A 25,110-nucleotide genomic window follows, 5' to 3' on the forward strand; every position below is an offset into this window, starting at 1 on the left:
CAGAGCAACTAAGCCTGTGCACCACAACTACTGAGCCTACACTGTAGAGCCCACAAGCCATAACTACTGGGCCTGCGAGCCACAACTATTGAAGTCCTCATGCCTAGAGCCCGTGCTCTGCAACAAGAGAAGCCACCACAATGAAAAGCCCGCACACCACAACGAAGAGTAGCCCCCGCTCGCCACAACTAGAGAAAGCCTGCGTGCAGCAACAAAGACCCAGTGCAGCCAAAAATAAATTAAAAAAAAAACCTAAATAATTAAAAAAAAAACAACGCCCCCCAAAATCCTACATTCTTGGCCCCACTAAATATACAGAATTTAGACTTGTAAATAAAATCATCACATGACTACTTAAAATATTTGATTATTCAGCAAAAATTACATTTAAAAAACACATGCAAGCTTAATTCAGAAATATTATTTCCCTTCTTATCTTATTTTATAAAACAATTTTATTTTACACTCCTGCATGTGTTTCATCTTCACCATGAGTTTTCAGAGCATCACATCTTCACTTCTATCTAAGCTGAAAGAAATACAACATATTTCTAATCTATATTTTATGGGAGTCACTGGAAATATTATTTACAAGTCCTAACTCTCCTAACCTTAGAACACTGTCATGTGTTCTCCCCACCACCTATTAGTCCTTTAGGTGTATAGTCACGATCTCTACAACACAGGCAGTGTACTGCTTTTTAAAATGATCTTTAACAGGCTTGTTTAGTGACATCCAACCTTTGTAATTATAAAGCCATTCTTTTAGGAATAATTACTAAATCTATGTAAACATTTTTTTGGCTTCTATTTTATAGACTCATCTGATCACCTCTGTAATTATCCAGCATTAACACTGCTTATGGCTATTTTAGTTTAACATGTCTTCCCTAAGTGATACTTTGTAGGATAAAATAATTGAGCAGATGCCTTAAACTGACTTTATAAGGCCTCAAACATATGCATCTTTTGTATATATCCTCGAATGCATTCTTGAACACATCTTTTTCTTTTCTGAGGGATAACATTTTTTTCTGGAAGGAAAACCCCCTGAATTATAATGTCATAAATTCTTCAACATAGTCTCCACTCTAGCCAAACTGTTAGATTCTCTGTCTCCTAAACTGGTCTTTCTTGTACTTTCCTGTCACCTCTCCTTTGTTTATCTGTTCTTTATACCCTGGAACGTTCTCCTAACCACATTTTGTTTATACAAATACTATCCTCCTTTAGAGCCCTGGTCAAATTTTCCATTCTTTTACTCTCAGATGAAAGTCATTTCTCCTTTTGAGTTCCTTTAAGCACCAACAATCTATATATTAGAGTTTATATTTATTGCTTTTCATCATTAGTTCTTTTTAAATGTCTTATCTCATCATTAGATCAGAAATTTTCAATGAAGGTGTAACATATTAGAATCACTGGGATGAAAGTGGGAATACAGTATTGAAATAGCCTCAAAACTTATCTAACCTAAACCTGTATCTTTACCTCATTCTTGAATGCACTCTAAAATATTCCCTTCAAGGGCCTCCCTGGTGGCACAGTGGTTGAGAGTCTGCCTGCCGATGCAGGGGACACGGGTTCGTGCCCCAGTCCAGGAAGATCCCACATGCAGCGGAGTGGCTGGGCCAGTGAGCCATGGCCGCTGGGCCTGCGCACCCGGAGACTGTGCTCCGCAACGGGAGCAACAGGAGAGGCCACAACAGTGAGAGGCCCGCATACCATTAAAAAAACCAAACCAAAACAAAAATTCCCTTCAAGTATTTGAGCACCTTTTAATAGCAGAAAACACACAAATTCCCAAGGCAATCCATACCATTTTCAGATGGTCATTAATTGCTATAAAGTTCCTTTTCATGAAAAGTTGAAATCAAACTCTATGTAAAAGCTACCAAATTAAGCTGTCTAGGGCAGTGCTGTGTGATGAAAATAAACTGTGAGCCACATGGTAAATTTTTAATGTGGCTGCCAGACATTTAAACAGTTAAAAGAAATAAGTGACTGCCAGGTTCCTGGGATCCAGGGACAACTTCCCCCGGAGAACGCACAGCGAGCCTCAGGCTGGTGTAACATCACGCTGGCCTCTGCCGCCGCAGGCTCGCCCTGCACTCTGCGCCCCTCCCTCCCCACCCCCCCCCCCCCCCCGGCCTGAGTAAGCCAGAGCCCCCAGATCAGCGGCTCCTTTATCCCTGTCCTGTCTGAGCAAGAAACAGATGCCCTCCAGCGACCTACATGCAGAGGCGGGGCCAAATCCAAAGCTGAGCCCCTGGGAGCTGTGAGAACAAAGAAGAGAAAGGGGAATCTCTCCCAGTAGCCTCAGAAGCAGCGGATTGAAGTTCCACAATCAACTTGATGTCTGTGGAATACATGAATAGACAACGAATCATCCCAAATTGAGGAGGTGGACTTTGAGAGCAAGATTTATGATTTTTTCCCCTTTTCCTCTTTTTGTGAGTGTGTATGTGTATGCTTCTGTGTGAGATTTTGTCTGTATAGCTTTGCTTCCACCATTTGTCCTAGGGTTCTATCCGTCCATTTTTTTCCTTAAATTTTTTTTTTAATAATTTTAATAACTTTATTTTATTTTATTTTATCTTATTTCTTTCTTTCTTTCTTTCCTTCCTTCCCTCCTTTAGACAACGAATCATCCCAAATTGAGGAGGTGGACTTTGAGAGCAAGATTTATTCCACTTTTCCTCTTCTTGTGAGTGTGTATGTGTATGCTTCTGTGTGAGATTTTGTCTGTATAGCTTTGCTTCCACCATTTGTCCTAAAGTTCTATCCGTCTGTTGTTTTTTTTTTAAATTTTTTTCTTAATAATTATTTCTTAATTTAATAACTTTATTTTATTTTACTTTATTTTACCTTACTTTATCTTCTTTCTTTCTTTTTTCCTTCCTTCCCACCTTCCTTCCTCCCACCGTCCCTCCCTCCCTCCTTCCTTTCTTTCTTTCCTTCTCTTTCTTTCCTTCTTTCTTTCTTTCTTCCTTCCTTCCTTCCCACCTTTCTTTCTTTCTTTCTTCCTACTTCTACTAATTCTTTCTACTTTTTCTCCCTTTTATTCTGAGCCGTGTGCAGGAAAGGCTCTTGGTGCTGCAGCCAGGAGTCAGTACTGTGCCTCTGAGGTGGGAGGGCCAACTTCAGGACACTGGTCCACAAGAGACCTCCCAGCTCCACATAATATCAAACGGTGAAAATCTCCCAGAGATCTCCATCTCAACACCAGCATCCAGCTTCACTCAACGACCAGCAAGCTACAGTGCTGGACACCCTATGCCAAACAACTAGCAAGACAGGAACACAACCCCACCCATTAGCAGAGAGGCTGCCTAAAATCATAATAAGTCCACAGACACCCCCAAACACACCACCAGACGTGGACCTGCCCACCAGAGAGACAAGATCCAGCCTCATCCACAGGAACACAGGCACTAGTCCCCTCCACCAGGAAGTCTACACAACCCAATGAACCAACCTTAGCCACTGGGAACAGACACCAAAAACAACGGGAACTACGAACCTGCAGCCTGCAAAAAGGAGACCCCAAACACAGTAAGATAAGCAAAATGAGAAGACAGAAAAACACACAGCAGATTAAGGAGCAAGATAAAAATGCACCAGACCTAACAAATGAAGAGGAAATAGGCAGTCTACCTGAAAAAGAATTCAGAATAATGATAGTAAAGATGATCCAAAATCCTGGAAATAGAATAGACAAAATGCAAGAAACATTTAACAAGGAAGTAGAAGAACTAAAGATGAAATAACAATGATGAACAACGCAATAAATGAAATGAAAAATACTCTAGATGGGATCAATAGCAGAATAACTGAGGCAGAAGAATGGATAAGTGACCTGGAAGATAAAATAGTGGAAATAACTACTGCAGAGCAGAATAAAGAAAAAAGAATGAAAAGAACTGAGGACAGTCTCAGAGACCTCTGGGACAACATTAAATGCACCAACATTCAAATTATAGGGGTTCCAGAAAAAGAAGAGAAAAAGAAAGGGACTGAGAAGATATTTGAAGAGATTATAGTTGAAAACTTCCCTAATATGGGAAAGGAAATAGTGAATCAAGTCCAGGAAGCACAGAGAGTCCCGTACAGGATAAAACCAAGGAGAAATACGCCAAGACACATATTAATCAAACTGTCAAAAATTAAATACAAAGAAAGCATATTAAAAGCAGCAAGTGAAAAACAACAAATACCACACAAGGGAATCCCCATAAGGTTAACAGCTGATCTCTCAGCAGAAACTCTGTAAGCCAGAAGTGAGTGGCAGGACATACTGAAAGTGATGAAGGAGAAAAACCTGCCACCAAGATTACTCTACCAGCAAGGATATCATTCAGATTTGATGGAGAAATTAAGACCTTCACAGACAAGCAAAAGCTGAGAGAGTTCAGCACCACCAAACCAGCTTTACAACAAATACTAAAGGAACTTCTCTAGGCAAGAAACACAAGAGAAGGAAAAGACGTACAATAACAAACCCAAAACAATTTAGAAAATGGGAATAGGAACATACATATCAATAATTACCTTAAATGTAAATGGAGTAAATGCTCCCACCAAAAGACAGAGATTGGCTGAATGGATACAAAAACAAATCCCATATATATGCTGTCTACAAGAGACCCACTTCAGACCTAGAGACACATACAGACTGAAAGTAAGGGGATGGAAAAAGATATTCCATGCAAAAGAAAACCAAAAGAAAGCTGGAGTAGCAATTCTCACATCAGACAAAACAGACTTTAAAATAAAGACTATTAGACAAAGAAGGACACTACATAATGATCAAGGGATCGACCAAGAAGAAGATATAACAATTGTAAATATTTATGCACGCAACATAGGAGCACCTCAATACATAAGGCAAATACTAACAGCCATAAAAGGGGAAATCAACAGTAACACATTCATAGTAGGGGACTTTAACACCCCACTTTCACCAATGGACAGATCATCCAAAATGAAAATAAATAAGGAAACACAAGCTTTAAATGATACATTAAACAAGATGGACTTAATGGATATGTATAGGACACTCCATCCAAAAACAACAGAATACACATTTTTCTCAAGTGCTCATGGAACATTCTCCAGGATAGATCATATCTTGGGTCACAAATCAAGCCTTGGCAAATTTAAGAAAACTGAAATTCTATCAAGTTTCTTTTCCGACCACAACGCCATAAGACCAGATATCAATTACAGGAAAAGATCTGTAAAAAATACAAACACATGGAGGCTAAACAATACACTACTTAATAACGAAGTGATCACTGAAGAAATCAAAGAGGAAATAAAAAACTCCCTAGAAACAGATGACAATGGAGACACGACGACCCAAAACGTATGGGATGCAGGAAAAGCAGTTCTAAGAGGCAAGTTTATAGCAATACAAGCCCACCTTAAGAAACAGAAAACGTCTCGAATAAACAACCTAACCTTGCACCTAAAGCAATTAGAGAAAGGAGAACAAAAGCCCCCAAAGTTAGCAGAAGGAAAAAAATCATAAAAATCAGATCAGAAATAAATGAAAAAGAAATGAAGGAAACAATAGCAAAGATCAATAAAACTAAAAGCTGGTTCTTTAAGATAAACAAAATTGATAAACCATTAGCCAGACTCATCAAGAAAAAAAGGGAGAAAACTCAAATCAGTAGAATTAGAAATGAAAAAGGAGAAGTAACAACTGACACTGCAGAAATACAAAAGATCATGAGAGATTACTACAAGCAACTCTACGCCAATAAAATGGACAACCTGGAAGAAATGGACAAATTCTTAGAAAGGCACAACCTGCCAAGACTAAATCAGGAAAAAATAGAAAATATGAACAGATCAATCACAAGCACTGAAATTGAAACTGTGATTAAAAATCTTCCAACAAACAAAAGCCCAGTACCAGATGGCTTCACAGGCCAATTCTATCAAACATTTAGAGAAGAGCTAATACCTATCCTTCTCCAACTCTTCCAAAATACAGCAGAGGGAGGAACACTCCCAAACTCATTCTATGAGGCCACCATCACCTTGATACCAAAACCAGACAAGGATGTCACAAAGAAAGAAAACTACAGGCCATAATCACTGATGAACATAGATGCAAAAATCCTCAACAAAATACTAGCAAACAGAATCCAACAGCACATTAAAAGGATCATACACCATGATCAAGTGGGGTTTATTCCAGGAATGCAAGGATCCTTCAATATATGGAAATCAATCAATGTGATAAACCATATTAACAAATTTAAGGAGAAAAACCATATGATCATCTCAATAGATGCAGAGAAAGCTTTCAACAAAATTCAACACCCATTTATGATAAAAACCCTGCAGAAAGTAGGCATAGAGGGAACTTACCTCAACATAATAAAGGCCATATATGACAAACCCACACCCAATATCATCCTCAATGGTGAAAAACTGAAAGCATTTCCACTAAGATCAGGAACAAGACAAGGTTGCCCACTCTCACCACTTTTATTCAACATAGTTTTGGAAGTTTTAGCCACAGCAATCGGAGAAGAAAAGGAAATAAAAGGAATCCATATCGGAAAAGAAGAAAAAAGGTGTCACTGTTTGCAGATGACATGATACTATTCACAGAGAATCCTAAAGATGCTACCAGAAAACTACTAGAGCTAAGCAATGAATTTGGTAAAGTAGCAGGATACAAAATTAATGCACAGAAATCTCTGGCATTCCTATACACTAATGATGAAAAATCTAAAGTGAAATCAAGAAAACACTCCCATTTACCACTGCAACAAAAAGAATAAAATATCTAGGAATAAACATACCTAAGGAGACAAAAGACCTGTATGCACAAAATTATAAGACACTGATGAAAGAAATTAAAGATGATAGAAATAGATGGAGAGATATACCATGCTCTTGGACTGGAAGATTCAACATTATGAAAATTACTACCGAAAGCAATCTACAGATTCAATACAATCCCTATCAAACTACCACTGGCATTTTTCACAGAACTAGAACAAAAAATTTCACAATTTGTATGGAAACACAAAAGACCCCGAACAGCCAAAGCAATCTTGAGAACGAAAAACGGAGCTGGAGGAATCAGGCTCCCTGACTTCAGACTATGTTAGAAAGCTACAGTAATCAAGACAGTATGGTACTGGCACAAAAACAGAAAGACAGATCAATGGAACAGGATAGAAAGCCCAGAGATAAACCCACACACATATGGTCACCTAATCTTTGATAAAGGAGGCAGGAATGTACAGTGGAGAAAGGAGAGCCTCTTCAATAAGTGGTGCTGGGAAAACTGGACAGGTACATGTAAAAGTATGAGATTAGATCACTCCCTAACACCACACAAAAATAAGCTCAAAATGGATTAAAGACCTAAATGTAAGGCCAGAAACTATCAAACTCTTAGAGCAAAACATAGGCAGAACACTGTATGACATAAATCACAGCAAGATCCTTTTTGACCCACCTCCAAGAGAAATGGAAATAAAAACAAAAATAGATAAATGGGACCTAACGAAACTTCAAAGCTTTTGCATAACAAAGGAAACCATAAACAAGACCAAAAGACAACCCTCAGAATGGGAGAAAATATTTGCAAATGAAGCAACCGACAAAGGATTAATCTCCAAAATTTACAAGCAGCTCATGCAACTCAATAACAAGGAAACAAACAACCCAATCCAAAAATGGGCAGAAGACCTAAATAGACATTTCTCCAAAGAAGATATACACACTGCCAACAAACACATGAAAGAATGCTCAACATCATTAATCATTAGAGAAATGCAAATCAAAACTACAATGAGATATTATCTCACACCAGTCAGAATGGCCATCATCAAAAAATCTAGAAACAATAAATGCTGGAGAGGGTGTGGAGAAAAGGGAACACTCTTGCACTGCTGGTGGGAATGTGAATTGGTTCAGCCACTGTGGAGAACAGTATGGAGGTTCCTTAAAAAACTACCAATAGAACTACCATATGACCCAGCAATCCCACTACTGGGCAGATACCCTGAGAAAACCAAAATTCAAAAAGAGTCATGTACCAAAATGTTCATTGCAGCTCTATTTACAATAGCCCGGAGATGGAAACAACCTAAGTGCCCATCATCGGATGAATGGATAAAGAAGATGTGGCACATATATACAATGGAATATTACTCAGCCATAAAAAGAAACGAAATTGAGCTCTTTGTAATGAGGTGGATAGACCTAGAGTCTGTCATACAGAGTGAAGTAAGTCAGAAAGAAAAAGACAAATACCATATGCTAACACATATATATGGAATTTAAGAAAAAAAATGTCATGAAGAACCTAGGGGTAAAGCAGGAATAAAGACGCAGACCTCCTAGAGAACGGACTTGACGTTATGGGGAGGGGGAAGGGTGAGCTGTGACAGGGCGAGAGAGAGTCATGGGCTAACACACTAACAAACGTAGTAAAGTAGATAGCTGGTGGGAAACAGCCGCATGGCACGGGGATGTTGGCTCGGTGCTTTGTGACGGCCTGGAGGGGTGGGATGGGGAGGGTGGGAGGGAGGGAGATGCAGGAGGGAGGACATATGGGAACATATGTTTATGTATGACTGATTCACTTTGTTGTGGGGCAGAAACTAACACACCATTGTAAAGCAATTATACCCCAATAAAGATGTTAAAAAAAAAAAGAAAAAAAAAAAGAGAATATGTGGCTTGAGACAGTTTTTCAGTCGGATATTAGGACTCTGTTTCTGTTGGAGATCACAACAGAAACAAAAATATCATTGCCTTCTGAGGCCTTTGCAGACTTGGATCTGTAAAGATCTAAGAGAATTTAGCCATTTTAAAAATCCTACAAAAGTTGATTGCATTATTCACTCCATTGGAAACAACCACTGCTGTAGATTTTGTTGTATGTTTTCCAAAAATATGGCATTAAACTCTAATTTGAACATTGAAAAAAAAAATTTGCAAATGAAGCAACTGACAAAGGATTAATTTCCAAAATTTTCAAGCAGCTCATGCAGCTCAATAACAAAAAAACAAACAACCCAATCCAAAAGTGGGCAGAAGACCTAAATCGACGTTTCTTCAAAGAAGATATACAGACTGCCAACAAACACATGAAAGAATGTTCAACATCATTAATCATTAGAGAAATGCAAATCAAAACTACAATGAGATATCATCTCACACCAGTCAGAATGGCCATCATCAAAATATCTAGAAACAATAAATGCTGGGGAGGGTGTGGAGAAAAGGGAACACTCTTGCATTGCTGGTGGGAATGTGAATTGGTTCAGCCACTATGGAGAACAGTATGGAGGTTCCTTAAAAAACTACAAATAGAACTACCATATGACCCAGCAATCCCACTACTGGGCAGATACCCTGAGAAAACCAAAATTCTAAAAGAGTCATGTACCAAAATGTTCATTGTAGCTCTATTTACAATAGCCCGGAGATGGAAACAACCTAAGTGCCCGTCATCGAATGAATGGATAAAGAAGATGTGGCACATATATACAATGGAATATTACTCAGCCATAAAAAGAAATGAAATTGAGCAATTTGTAATGAGGTGGATAGAGCCAGAGTGTGTCATACAGAGTGAAGTAAGTCAGAAAGAGGAAGACAAATACCGTATGCTAACACATATATATGGAATTTAAGAAAAAAAAATGTCATGAAGAACCTAGGGGTAAGACAGGAATAAAGACACAGACCTACTGGAGAACGGACTTGAGGATATGGGGAGAGGGAAGGGTGAGGTGTGACAGGGCGAGGGAGAGTCATGGACATATACACACTAACAAACGTAAGGTATATAGCTAGTGGGAAGCAGCCGCATAGTACGGGGATATCAGCTCGGTGCTTTGTGACCGCTTGGAGGGGTGGGATAGGGAGGGTGGGAGGGAGGGAGACGCAAGAGGGAAGCGATATGGGAACATATGTATATGTATAACTGATTCACTTAGTTATAAAGCAGAAACTAACACACCATTGTAAAGCAATTATACCCCAATAAAGATGTTAAAAAGGAAAAAAAAACAAAACAATAAACAAACAACCCAATCCAAAAATGGGCAGAAGACCTAAATACACATTTCTTCAAAGAAGATATAAAGACTGCCAACAAACATGTGAAAGAATGCTCAACATCATTAATCATTAGGGAAATGCAAATCAAAACTACAATGAGATATTATCTCACACCAGTCAGAATGGCCACCATCAAAAAATCTAGAAACAATAAATCCTGGAGAGGGTGTGGTGAAAAGGGAACGCTCCTGCACTGCTGGTGGGAATGTGAATTGGTACAGCCACGATGGAGAACAGTATGGAGGTTCCTTAAAAAACTACAAATAGAACTACCATATGACCCAGCAATCCCACTACTGGGCATATACCCTGAGAAAACCATAATTCAAAAAGTGTCATGTACCAAAATGTTCATTGCAGCTCTATTTACAATAGCCTGGAGATGGAAACAACCTAAGTGCCCATCATCAGATGAATGGATAAAGAAGATGTGGCACATATATACAATGGAATATTACTCAGCCATAAAAAGAAATGAAATTGAGCTCTTTGTAATGAGGTGGATAGACCTAGAGTGTGTCATACAGAGTGAAGTAAGTCAGAAAGAGAAAGACAAATACCGTATGCTAACACATATATATGGAATTTAAGAAAAAAAAATGTCATGAAGAACTTAGGGGTAAGACAGGAATAAAGACAGACCTACTGGAGAACGGACTTGAGGATATGGGGAGGGGGAAGGGTGAGCTGTGACAAAGCGAGAGAGAGGCACGGACACATATACACTACCAAACGTAAAATAGACAGCTAGTGGGAAGCAGCCGCATAGCACAGGGAGATCAGCTCGGTGCTTTGTGACCGCCTGGAGGGGTGGGATAGGGAGGGTGGGAGGGAGAGAGATGCAAGAGGGAAGAGATATGGGAACATATGTATATGTATAACTGATTCACTTTGTTATAAAGCAGAAACTAACACACCACTGTAAAGCAATTATACCCCAATAAAGATGTTAAAAAAATAAATAAAATAAAATGCCTGTATGAAAAAAAAGAAATAAGTGAAATTAATTTTAATAAACACATTTAATTTAATTCAATATATCCAAAATATTATCATTCTGACATATACCATGATATTTCATATTCTTTCATACTAAGCTTTTGAACTTTGTATGCATTTACCATAATTAATCATACTTAATCTCATATATATTTCACATTTACCGCACATCTGAATTCTGACTAGCTACATTTCAAGTGCTCAATGGCCACATGTGGTTAGTGGCCACCAAAATGGACAGTCTAACTCTAGAGCCATATGCACGCAGTTAATCACTTTTACATCTGATAGTTCTATGAACAGCTGAAAACAGATGTCAACCGAGGCTAACCATTCCCAATTACTTGAACCACTCTCCATAACGCATGCTTTCGAGCCCCTTCAAGACTGGGTCTGGGCCTACAATGTTGAGACTTGGTTATATTTAAACAGTAAATACAACCATTTAAATTGAATTTAAACACTATCAGAACAATTTGCCAAGTTTCTACCAATGTTGGATTATTACAAATTTCATGTAATAGTTCTCCCAAGTTTTTAAGATATTTTAAACCAACAGAAAAGTTGCAAGAATAGTACAACGAACAACTATTTACCATGCTGAACTATTTAAAAGTATTTGCAGACCATGTGTCTGCAAATTTAGACCATCATCCCTAAATATCTTAGCAAGTATCACCTAAGAAGAAAGAACAGTTTCTTGTATAGTTCTTATATTATCATTATAATACCCATGAAATTAAATATAAATAAAATAGTATCTACTGTATAATCCATATATGAATTTCCTTCATTGTCCCAGTGATATCCTTTATGATTAAAAAAATTTTTTTTTCATTTAGGAACCTTGAACCAAGAATCACACATTGCATTTAGTTTTCATTCCGCTTTAGTCTCCTTTAATTCGAATTGTTTTCCTTTTTGTCTTTCAGGAGTCAAGTATTACTTACAACAAAATTTTAGTATTAAAAGTGTATTGAGAATCCAATTTCATTAGAATTAATAGGCTGACTGCTGGTTCTCTTCTTTTTCTAGCCCCAAATATTTTCCCTTAAGACCTTTTACTAAGGTCCCTTCATGGAAGTTATTTACAAACTCTCAAAGGAGAAAAAGCCACAATGTAACACAAAATCATCTACTGTATATACCTAACTTGCTGCACTCTCTGTATTTAATTCACAATATTTTATTCATATCTGATATAAGTTATGTTTAAAAGAATGTTTACACCAACAATTGCAATCTACCAGACCATCTGGATTATTTTAATAATTCTCTGTAATTTTTGACATAGTTTCTATTTTACTATAAAAACATGGCACAACTAAAGTCTGACATATTTTACTCAAAATAAAAAAGCATTAAGATTAGGTAATTAAAATAATCATGACCATTAAAAAGTTTTTAATGAGGGTAATCCCACAAATATCCAAGAATCAAGTCCTCAAATACATTATAACCCATGCTAATAATGCTTTGCCAGTGTAGATACAGGTAATTTTTAACCACAAAATTCTATATAAACGAACAGGGATATGTTAATTAATCATAACTGATCTGTTAATGAAAAGTATGTCCTTCCAGAATATAGATGTTTTTAAACTGTAACTTAGAATGTATTGGGATATAGTCTAAGATGTATTAGAATGCTAACTTGAGAAATAATTATAATAGAATGCCAAATTGCTTTCATCCTTTTATGATCCAAATCTTTTCTGGAATCAATGAGTTAAAGAACTGAATCTGCCATTAATTCTTTCTGATTTTTTTTTTTTTACACAGTACTATTACCCTTTATATGTCAGCAATTAATTATGTCTTAAGTGGCATTCTCTTAAAACAAAACCCTCCCCCACCCCCTTCAAATTAAACTAATCTTTCTTCATATGTCAGAGATATTTCTATGATTCAATATTCATCTTTACTTTTTAGAAAATCTGCTAAATTTATCCTACAAATTCTGAACTGGGCTTATGAACTAATTCTTACTATCTTCATCTCTCCTTGCTTTGGATCTCTTTTATTGTCTTGGTTCTTCCACAGTTACCTGAATTCACTAGGTCCCCTTCAGCTGCAGTGTCACAGGAGTTTTACTGTTGTCACAAATATACATATCATAGCCATACAATTTCAGTAAAAATTATACCTCTTCCTCTGCCTTTTGCCCTTCAAACGAGCCATCCATGAAATCACCAGTAATTTTTGAAAATAATAAAGAGACTTAATGAAGAATAACGTTAGTATTTTCTAATTGTTAGAGATATCTGAAAAACCCTAGTATTATTCATCTTCTTAACTGCTGCAATGGAAATTTCAAAATACTCCTTTCTGGGCAACACTCCCCTATTATCTCAACATTGACTCAATGTTAAATGGAATCACTGATTCTATGTTAAGTTACTGTTTACAGATGTGTGCTTTATATAAGCAAATAAAGCAATAAAAACCAGTTCAGTAGTTCCCAAATTATGAAAGAACTTGTTAAATTTTTAAAACATATTTTATAGAAATCAGTTTGTACCTTCCCTATAAATAAACTTGTGTGAAAGTGGTTATTAGATATCTAGGTTTACTCTTAAAAGCTTGTTTTAAATGTATGTAGCTGTATGTTACAATTCTGAACACATTTTTTCTACCCCTACCAAATCCAAGATGTCCCCAAATCATGAGAATCCAAAGTCTAAAAGACATAAAAAGACACCTACGGCTAAGGGAAAAATGATTTTGTCTAGGTACAGAGGGCACTAGGTGAGCAAAGGAAGGGTCCTCCATCTCATGGAAGTGGTAATACTTATGAAGTATGGCACATAATACATGGTCAACAACAGCAGACCATGGGTATCTGAGTACTCTGAATACTGGGGCAAGAGAGTTCTAAGTTTTTAAACTTTAAAAATATAAAAATGGTTGGTCAAACTTCCTAACATACAGTGAAGGATAGAATATAAAATATAATCATCTAATTTGATTTCTTTTAATAGTAACTTGCCTATTCTAAATCCTTTGCAATTAAGTATCATCTAGAAAGTTTCTTGATAACTTTAGTTGTTCAGAAGGACATGAAACAATACCCTTAGATTATCAGCTGTTCCTACTACCTTAAAATTAAGGCAAAGTAAATACAAATTATTGCTTTATCTTTTAAAAAATAATTATTTTGCTTTTAAGACTATACATTCTCAAAGAGTCAGATGGTAGGAGAAAAATGGGAAGACAGAAAAACTGGGTGGGAAATAAGAAGGGTCTCCAAATGGTAGAGAATATAAAACACAAAAGAATTGGTGCCCTTAAGGAAACATTAAAGTGACATTATTTCCTATATTTTCAGAACTTAAATTCAAAATACTTACTGTACTTGCTCCAGAGATATGATAAATCAAAATCACAAGTTGCATCCAGCCTTTCCATTCATCTGTTTGTTCTCTATTTAACACTTTAGTCTGTGTAAAAGAATCAAAATTTGCTTTAAAATTCATCATGAAGCTATTATTTGGACAGTATACATTAAATATGTTAACATTTTTCTCATAGGATATAAAGCTAATGCTTCTTTCAAAAGAACGTTGGGGGAAAATCAGTTAAAGATTGTCATTTTATTTCTTGATAAAAGAGATAATAAAACTATTTAAAGTATAATATGAATTTGAAAATGAACATAAAAGAGACTTTAAATATTTACGTTGATACTTACGGTTTTATATTAAGATTACTTTTAAACTATGACAGATATGTTTGTAAATCTAAAAAAATGGCATTTAATAATTTTCTTTAAGAGAATCTTAGAATTTCAGTTAGAAAAGATCTTACAGTTCTTTTATACTTTATTGTGGAAAAAAAGCTCCTTTATTATACTTTATTTTCTCTAGAATATTCCCACTGGAAATGAAGAACTGATTAATCATCCTCATATGAAAGTTATGTCTTACAATAGAATTTATTAATTCAAATAAATGACTTATAAAGGAGTTATATTAATATTCTGAGCAATTACAGTAATACTAAAATAGGAATTCAGAATATTGTGAACAGTGCCCACATTATTATGTAAGTTCTAATTTGTGTGTACATGTCTGACTATATAAACATATAAATATAAAAAGTGTTTATTAGTATAATTATATGTTTTTAACTTATAAATGATAATAGTATCTCATGTTTGAAGACCATTACAAAATTGGGAGCACCTCAACTTTCTCCATCCTCAAGCAGGCAAAATGACACCAAGTCATGATATCTTTTTCACAGGTCATTATTTTCCAACTTTTCAACAATCTTTATGAAACTATGAACTTTCTCCAAACTGTTTCAAAAAAGCAACAGTTAAGAGTCCACTAAGTGAAGTACAGCTGCAATATTCCTTCATCCTCTTCTATATATGTAAATGTTTGTATATTATGGCATGATAAATGATATTATTTCATTAATCTACACTTTGTAATGAGATGAAAAGGATAACATGAACTAAAAAGAAAATGACTCTTACCTCCTTAGTATTTTCATTGTAAAATACTCCCAAAACCAAGATGTAGATAATTGGAATAAAGAAAGTTGAATGTGTATAAAATTTGTTTTCCTTCATAAATAGATTTGCACGGTCACACATATAGAAATAAGCCATGATCAGGCCAAGTTTGCAGAAAGACTGTAGAAGTATTCCTAATGGAGACACAGGGGGATTGATAATATTTTTCTTTTCTTCTCCACTTTCCAAATCAGTACAAGGCTTATTCTTCCGATGAGCGTTATGATGAATTATATAAAAAATTAAATATCCAATAATAGATAAAGTGAAAAAACAAGCAGCTAGCTTCTGTAGGAGAGTAAGAGGAGGCCGAGGTTGACAACAGGAACCATCTACAGGCTTCAAAATCCTATTGCAATACACGTTCATAAGAATCATTGCACTCTGTGAAAAAATCAAGTTATTTCATTATTATCTTGTCAGTAATGTATTTCCCATTAGATTTTCTCCTGTGAATACTACCGTTTCAGCACTAAAACCAAAATGCTTTTGTACTTTTTGCTACCATTTCCCAAACACTGATGTAAATAACGGTATTCCTTCAATCTGTAAATAACTAGTTCAGGGTTTTTCCAACTTCTTGGGTTATTAACCGTAATGAAAAATTCATTTTATAATGTGACTCAGAACACATATATGGGAAACAATACCTACCCTTACTACTTGGAATGCGTCTGACTTTTTTCCATTCTATTCTTTAAAAAAAGAAAAAAAATGCTGATTTCATGGCTGTTAATGGGCTGTGACCTTTGGTTACAAAAATACTGACAGATGTCAAGGACCAAAGAAATTTAATTAGCAGATTTTCAATACAAAAGATACCAAGATACTTAAGATAGAGTCCCAGTCTTTAGATGTGAAAAAAGAATATAAAATAACTGCCACCAAAAATAATTCTTAGCTGACAGTATTTATAATATGCCCTTCATTTGGTTTACAGTTTATGGACCACTTAGGATTCAACAGTTTTAAGATTTCTAATTTTAAATGAGGTGTAGAATCTTCAACATGGTTTCATTATAATAAAAATATTCTAGGCAAGCTGCTAAGTATTTCTAGTTGAAGGTTCAGTCAAATCTAGTTTATGAAAACTGTATAGTTTAGGTACCCCTAGAACTCTTAAGATGATTATATTATTTAAGCCTAAAACATTCAAAGTACTCAGTTATTTAGAAAATCTCATTCTCTTAGCTCTGAGACTTCAGGAGACTCTGAGCCTGGAACTCTTGCAGATACTAGCCTACAAACTCCATCCCAAGGTTCTTAACTAGTTCCAGGGAGTCCACAAAGCCCTGAAAAAATATGGAGAAGTGTGTGTGTGTGTGTGTGTGTGTGTGTGTGTGTGTATGCAGACACGCATTTTTCTTCAGGAGAGGAATACAACCATTACTTTTAATCAGATACAGGGTTATGTGATCCTCAAAAAGGTTAAGAACAACTGCTTTATAAGAAAACAATAACTCTAAGTAACATCTATTGTACTATGTGTGAAAATTTATAATTATGCAGCTCTCTTTTGTACTTAACCTAAAATCCTTTTCCACTCATCAATCTGGATTTGTTCAGTATCTACTTTGTACATTGAATCATGTTTAGGGTATCAGAACTAGAAGGAAATAATAAAGATCATTCTACATATTAAAAAAATGTGCTCTTCACAGAAGTTGTTTTTTTTTTTTTTTTTTTTTTTTTTACGGTACACGGGCCTCTCACTGTTGTGGCCTCTCCCGTTGCTCCCGTTGCGGAGCACAAGCTCCGGACGCGCAGGCTCAGCGGCCATGGCTCACGGGCCCAGCCGCTCCGCGGCATGTGGGATCTTCCCGGATCGGGGCACAAACCCGTGTCCCCTGCATCGGCAGGCGAACTCTCAACCACTGCGCCACCAGAGAAGCCCTTCACAGAAGTTTAATCTTGTAAATTTAAGGTTCAAGGCTAAGAGAATATAAAGCAGTAGTTTTCAAACACGAGTGTGCTGAGAACTTACAAGCTTTATATGAAACAAGGGATATTAAAAGAGTAACTAGCACTCACTAAATGAAGCCGCATTTCCTCCCTTCCGTAACTTTCTCCCTTAGAGTATACTAAAACTCTCACTTATATATTCAGCTAAGTGATGGAAAGCAAAATTATTTCTAGATCTATGTTTAGACAGAATAACTGCAACTAATTAAGACTGCAATTAAATTATTTGTTACATTACAGTGACATACAGCTATAACCAATTAGATATTACAGTCTGTACTGACAGACACAAGAATTCTTACAGTTTCTCTGCTTGATTCAGGAAGATGTAAGCCATCCAAAGATTCCATGATGGTTTCTTGAGCAATTAATTTGGAAACACTGAACATCTTAACATTCGATTTAGAATTTCTGGTGCTGCTATTCAAAATACTGATTGCAGCTTCATTGTAGGCATCTATCTTCTCATTAGTGATCATTTTCCTATTTTCACTTAATAGATCTTCATAAACAGGATCTGCACATGAAACATATTTTTTTAAATACCCTTAAAAATCCCTACTGGTAGAAATTATAATCATGCAAGTTAGTTAACTGCATTTCATATTTTGTTGTTAAAGTTCAGAGAATTCCAAGCACTTAATAATTCATTTTAAAATAAAGTTGGCCAAGGTTTGCAATAGATTTCCTATCCTGTATTCAATTTTTGAATCAATCCATAACCCTCTTAAGGTTAAAGAACTTTTATACCTCTTCTCTCTTAGGTACATAGCTTTCAGGAAACATTTTTATGTTCTAGCATGTCTTAAGAGTTTAAAAATTTTGGATGCTGGGTTATAGCAGGTAACCAGAGTTTAAAACTGGATTATGGAAGATGGCCTAATTAAGAATAGCAGCCAATCTTTTTTTCCTCCTGTTGCTGATTCATTTTGCAAACTTTGTTCACACAATTAGGAGGTAATGTTATTAAGGATCGAGGTCTTTTATCACTTACCATAAATCATTTAAATTTAACTTTTTCCTCACTTTAGTAATAGAAAGGTTAACAATGAGTCTGTAAATGAAATAGGGATTTTGGAAGAGATTATCACCACCGTGTTGTTTCTCTCAGCTTGACATTAAACTTGGAAACAGTCATAAGAGTTTCTGACAAACAACTTGAATTGCTAAAATACCCAAGGCATTTCATATTGTGCTAGGCATTAAATAATGGACATTCAATAAACTCCTGAAATGACTTGATCTAATGTCAACTTTCTCTTAAAGAATTTCATTACCAAGTATAAACTAGCTGGTTTGAATTTAAATATATTGTCGATTCCAAAGAATATTTACTTCCAATGAACCTAATATTATGAACCAGACAATTTTTTCTCTATTTCCCAATCACAATAAGTATACTTGGTAAGAAATTAAAAAATCAGAGGCAAACATCTTATTTGCCTTTAGGACTTATTCTCTTTGTCATACTCTGCAGCTGTTCTACCTGCTAAGGCTCCTTGGAGAATCTCTTTATTTATTATTAATTTTTTTTTTACTTATTGTATTTATTAGCCTGTCTATTCCTTAAGTTCAAAACAGGAAAGCAAATAGCTCAAATTTATTCTAATTTTTCAAACCTTATTTCAAAATTTATTCTCATAAAGTAGTAATTCTGCTTCTTGAAATAGAAAATAGAAACCTATACCTCAAAATATATACAAAATGACATTTTTCATTACTTATCCCTTACCTTGTAAGACCCAATACACATCACTAGTCTTTGCCAATTTTTCTAAAAGTGGTGCTATGGAGGTAATGTTCATTTTATATTGGGAAAGTGCTTCGTTGCTGCCATTGTGAATTTTAATAGACCACTAAGAGGAAGTAAAAATTAAACATTAATGATTTGTCACAGAAAAATTAAAGTATATAATTTCCTCTGTTGTAACAAAGGTTATTTTAAGATAATTCCCATTCTTATTCAATATTAGAATAAAGTATGGTCAAATTATTTCATGAAATATATGAAGGCAGTTATAAAAAGCTGATATAAAATTAGACTTTCAATGTATAACGTTCAAGAAGAATGTAATTTTAGATATAAAATAGTATTGACATTTACCATCAAATTTCCTAAGTTCATTCAGATCTTTTAAAAAAATTATCCATCTAATTAATAGAAATAGGAATTAAAATATAAGTATAATCAAGAATTCTATATAACATAAGTTAATTTTTTCTTAGCATGTTAAGTATGAAACAAAAATCATTATGTAAGAATACAGATAATAACTTACTGTGGCAGCTCCTGCTACAACCACATGGGGCTTTGCAACAGACTCCTGAAGAAAGAAAAATCTTTATAATAGTGTTATATTCAGTTCAGGAAATTAACGCAAGTAATATCCCTTAATTTTTTCCCTTAAATTTAAGTTCTTCTTCCATTTAAATGCATTTTAATTTTCTAGGGTTCCTTATCAGATTCTTGTTACAACAAGATGGACACCCCATGCCTAAAACCTTACATGGTTATATGACTATACAGGATGGCATGAGGCTTGTATGGCTAATTCTTTGGTGTTCTTTAAAACAAAAACAAAGACAAAAAAACACTACTGAAATCTAACACAGTCTGAATTCTGAGTAAACTGTGTAAAGCTCTAGTATATTATGTCAGCCAATTAAAAAGTATTCTTGGAAGCCTAAAGGGTATACAGTTTAAGTGTTAAATAAAATGCAGTGCTCTAAAGAAACATGATATTTTGGGAAAGCCAATCTAGTATGTATTTAACAGTAAACTGATAATTATTATAGACCATAATGTGGAAAAAAATGAGAAATTTGGTAAAGATCCTCACCTAGTGCAAATTATACTATTAATAATACTATCAGTTATATAGTACTTAGTAATTTACTAAGTATTTCTCTTAAATTAGCTCATTTTAATATAGATTCTTGCCACTTGTTAGATAGGCAGGAAGATATTATACATATCTTATTAAAAAAAGGCGATAGACTCAGAAAGGTTTATAGCTATTGCTGAGGCCTGGCAGGAACAAAGCCAGAACTTAAGTCTTCCGACTACTGGGTTCAATGCATCTTCCACAACATAGAAGATCTGATAATACAATCATGTGCACAAGAAACAATTAAAAACAAGAAATCAGAAAAAGTCCAACCCATATATAAAAATAGAAATGACAGTTACTGTCTCATTATGAAGGTAAAACATGCTCAGTGGAGAAAACTATGAAAGCAGAGAAAATAACAAAATTAATCTATTTCTCGTCAGAGATATTCCAGTTTCCAGTCTAGCATGCTCCATTTTACATTGCTCCTTTAGTGAAACTTTCCTCATCTGTAGGTGGCTCCCTTTCTCACCCTTCACAGTGGTTATCCCAAATCATTTTTTCCTTACACAGGTCCCTCCTGTCCTCCTCACTTTTGGCATAAAGCTTAATTCTCCAACTTCACAGAGAAAACAGAATTCATCTGGCTTGTGTGCTCTTGCCTTCCTTCCTCCATTCTTACAACTTTGTCCATATGCTCACCCAGTCTACCTTCCTCTGACAGGAGAGTAAACAAAATATGTTCCTATTCTGCTTAATGGCTAACCCATTGCTCTGCATTTATACCTCCTCCCTTTTTACTTCTGGAGCTATATCCATAAGTTATCTCCTCAGACTCCTGAATTATCCATTTCATCCTTCTCTACTCTTCTTTCTTCCTTCAATCCACAAAATGTTAAATCACCTTTATCCTCAAAAAATGCTCCTTCAATCTCGTCTCACTCTCAAATTCTTCCCGTTCACACTCTTGACCAACAGATTACTTGGAAGAGCATTCCACTTTCACTATGCTAATTTCTCTCTCTCTCATTTATGCCTCAACTTACCATGTTTTGATTTTGAATTAACCATTCATTAAAACTGCCCTCAGAGCCCATTAATGAACTCTGAATTGCCAAGTCCTATAGTTTCATTCTACCCTGTATAGTTCCTAAAGTGACACTATCCACTTTTTAAAACTCTTTCCTTCTCTGTGTGATATTAGTTATTCTTCTTCTGCTTTTCCTCTTACCCCTTTTACTACCTCCTCTCATAATCTTTTTTATAGTTCCATTCCTACACTCTCTTCTTTAATCTATACTTGCTGCCTATTCAATTATTTCTATTCAAGTCACCTCAAATATCAACTCACTCCATACAAAGACTCCCCAAATCCATCTAAGTAGCTCAGACTTAATGACTACTGTTCACCTACAGAATTAAATCTAAATTGCTGGTTTCCTTAATTACCTATATCTGACACTCACCTAGAAGCTCTTTGAGGAGAGGAACTCTGTTATGTTAACCAGGGTATCAACGGTGTTTAGCCTGGTGCCTAAAATATGGCAGCTGATTTATAAATATCTGTTGGATAACAGTAGAGTTGTTTAAATTCAACTTTGCTTTTATGCCTGTAAGTCTATTTCAGTTCATAAGTATATCTTTCTAATCCACTGTTCTTCTAGAAATATTATCTCCTCTGTAAAGCTTTCTTAGATCCTCACACTACTCTAAACCACCCTCATCCTAAGTGCCTCTATCCATGGTGCTTTCGTAGTTCTTTGTGCTCAGTTCTATTGTTACCCTTCATATTATCATACCTTTATTCATAAGAAAGTCACTATCTACTAGATTGCACATTCCTCAAGGCCTGAGACTGGGGCTAATTCCCAGTCACATTCCTAATACCTAGAACAAAGCTAGTAATAGTACATACATAATAAAAATACACAACTTTGTATTCTCAGGATCTAGCAGCTTATTATGGAAATGTTAAAACATAAATATATAAATACATGCATACATACATACTCTTTGATTGAAACCAATGAACTAATCAATCTCAGGTAACTACATGGCCATCTATCCAAATAAGTTGAATCTTTCCTCTCCCCCAATAATCATAAGGAGTTTTACAACAGAATCTAAAGCTCCAAAAACTAGTGTTAGCAAATTATAAGAACAGAAGATCTGAATATGCAATACATCTCCAGGTTAGTAAATAACAAAGGCTTTTTGTGATCTTGCCTGACTTATAAATTATATTACACTGATGTTTGTTTAACTGTGAATTTCTACTACTTTAATGGATATACTTTCAGGTCCAGCACAAAGGTAAAACACATGTTTAAATCATCTGAAATATACTCATAACATTATACTTCTGGACATTTAAAAACATATCAATAAAAACAAAATTATGTGAGATCCCAATTTTCCAGAAAGTTGAATTCTAGAGTTGTCTGAATGTTTGTTTTTTGAAAACTTAAACATTTTCTTAAAGAAACAAAGTTAAAAATGTTGACTAGGTTCTCACTGGATCCTACCAAAGTCTGTTTGGTTGCCGTACTAAACACTTATTGGGAAAAGAAGCAAAGAAAAGTATCATTGCAACACAAGTAATTAAGCAAAACAAGGTCAACAAAATTGAATATTGTTTTATCCATCCCAAATGCAAATACCTTTGGAAAAGAATACAGGTTTAAATAAAGGACTGATAAGGAGCTATATGGAGAGACTGTGGAAGTTCTAAAGTGGACTTGTGAGAAGTTAGGGGTTTTCTGAGGTTAACAGCATACTTGCCTTATATCTAATTTAACTCCAAACATTACGAGCCAAAACAAATTAGGCTCAACTTTTAGGTCACAAATATAATGATAAAAGGGAAGAAAACAGGATATTAAAAAAAAAAAAAGTTTCCTGAAGTTATCAGTACATGAGTTTGCAGAACAAAGTGGACAAATGCTCAAGAGAATGTATATAGTGCTAGAAAGATGATCTGAGTTTGAATTAACTGAGCTACAACAGTAACAGAAAGTTTTAAATCAGTAAAGTGTGGTATAAGCATAATCACCATAGGGTTAGAATGGTGATAACAGAGGCATTGGATCAAAACTTTGTTCTCTCAGTAAAGTGATAATCAACCCAGCATGGTCGAAATCAAAAAGGCTGGTATAAAGTACAGGAGAGTGGGACAGGTGAGTATGGGGGAATGAGTTTTCAAAATGTGATTGCTCAAAACCAGCAAGGCCTATATTTTCAAATACAGACCTCAGTCCACACTTTGATACACTGTTTCATAGAACCATTAACCTCTGGATGCCACAGAAAATCCTAAAAGAGAAATGTAAGAAAAGAAGTCAAAGAAAATATTGTATGCACCATTCAAAATAAACTTTAACATATCTCTTATAGAGTACTTAAAAGTAAAACACTACCTTATCTACAATATCTTCATCTCTCATCCCATTTTGGTAAGAGTCTCACAATAGTTCTCCTTATGTCCACTTTTGCTTTTCTCTAAAATATTCCCCACATTTTAGTCAGAGTAATGTTTTAAATTTTTAAATCTGATCTTGCCACACCCCTGCTTAAGTATTCAAGGACTTTCAATCAGTTGCCCTGAGAATAAATTCCAAAGTCCTTAAAATTCCTAAGAAGTTGCAGGATCTGGCCTCTGCCTAGACATTCTGTCTTTTCTCCTGCCATTTTCCCCCTTGCTAAGTGTCCTTTTGGTTCTCATTCAGCTCCTGCAATGCTCTATGTGCTCCTTTTTCTCCAGGGCTTTGTTCCTGTTCCTTCTGCCTATAATGCTCATAAATTCTCCCCCTAAGCCTAACTAGCTTGAGGCCTCAGTTAAAACATTATTTCCTCAAGGAGAAAAACTACTTTTAATAATTCCTTGTTCTATACATTTCTAATGCCCCACTTTTTCCTTTATGCTATCCTTATCCCATGTTTAATTGCACGTAGAAAACTATAATCACTCATACACTCCATTAGATCTAGGACATTGTTGTCTTGATCCCCATCTGTATTCTCAGTATCTAGAAGTCACCTGTGACTGGGAATTCAAGAAATTAATATATGTTCTTTTATGAACTTTGATCCTAAATACACACTGGTTTCAAATTAACGTACAAGATTATTTTTTCCTGGATAAAAATCTGAGAGACCAAATTTTCTGTTATTACACAAAATAGTGCACACATTTATGAAATTATCTTACTCTACTTATCTACTCCCAATACACTGAAACACATTTAGCACGTTCAAAGCATTAGCTGATCTGCAAATAAATTAACCAATGAATAGTTTCAACATTATAACATTTAGCTTATTGTTATATGAACTTACCACTTTAACTGATGCAGTCTTGTCTTCAAAAGGAATGTTTTCATGCTGCCATAAAAAAGGGGGAGAGACAACAGAGAAATATTAATGTGTAGATTAACTGTATGTAAATAATTCCTTCTTTAGCTGCTTTTGTTGACTCATTTATACACCATATCCCAATTAACTGCATTCAACCTGAAGGGGAAAAGACCTGCATAGACTGCCAAAAAATAAGTGATATTAAACTGTTTATATGTGATCTTCAACATCTAAGATGTAAAGATAAAACTCCAACTATGAATAAGCAGGTATGTGAAAATGCCTGTGTAAATTATCTTTTTGCCAAGCTTCCCATGATTCAAATTTAATCCTAGT

The 25,110-nt window shown here is 35.2% G+C and overlaps 1 protein-coding gene across 2 annotated transcripts in view; it reads right to left on the reverse strand.

Annotated features, from left to right (window-relative positions):
* CASD1 (CAS1 domain containing 1) overlaps nucleotides 1–25,110 on the reverse strand; it is a 79,324-nt gene that overhangs the window by 29,751 nt on the left and 24,463 nt on the right. For both annotated transcript variants that reach the window (XM_079931183.1, XM_079931184.1), the window contains exons 4-10: nucleotides 24,757–24,801; nucleotides 23,671–23,733; nucleotides 19,870–19,914; nucleotides 19,323–19,446; nucleotides 17,893–18,107; nucleotides 15,590–16,012; nucleotides 14,457–14,546 (exon numbers count right to left, since the gene is read on the reverse strand). In XM_079931183.1, coding sequence (XP_079787309.1) covers nucleotides 14,457–14,546; nucleotides 15,590–16,012; nucleotides 17,893–18,107; nucleotides 19,323–19,446; nucleotides 19,870–19,914; nucleotides 23,671–23,733; nucleotides 24,757–24,801 — 1,005 coding nt within the window. The remainder of the gene's footprint in view (nucleotides 1–14,456; nucleotides 14,547–15,589; nucleotides 16,013–17,892; nucleotides 18,108–19,322; nucleotides 19,447–19,869; nucleotides 19,915–23,670; nucleotides 23,734–24,756; nucleotides 24,802–25,110) is intronic.

Source organism: Stenella coeruleoalba, assembly GCF_951394435.1.
Source record: "Stenella coeruleoalba genome assembly, chromosome: 9".
In the NCBI taxonomy this organism is placed as follows: domain Eukaryota; kingdom Metazoa; phylum Chordata; class Mammalia; order Artiodactyla; family Delphinidae; genus Stenella; species Stenella coeruleoalba.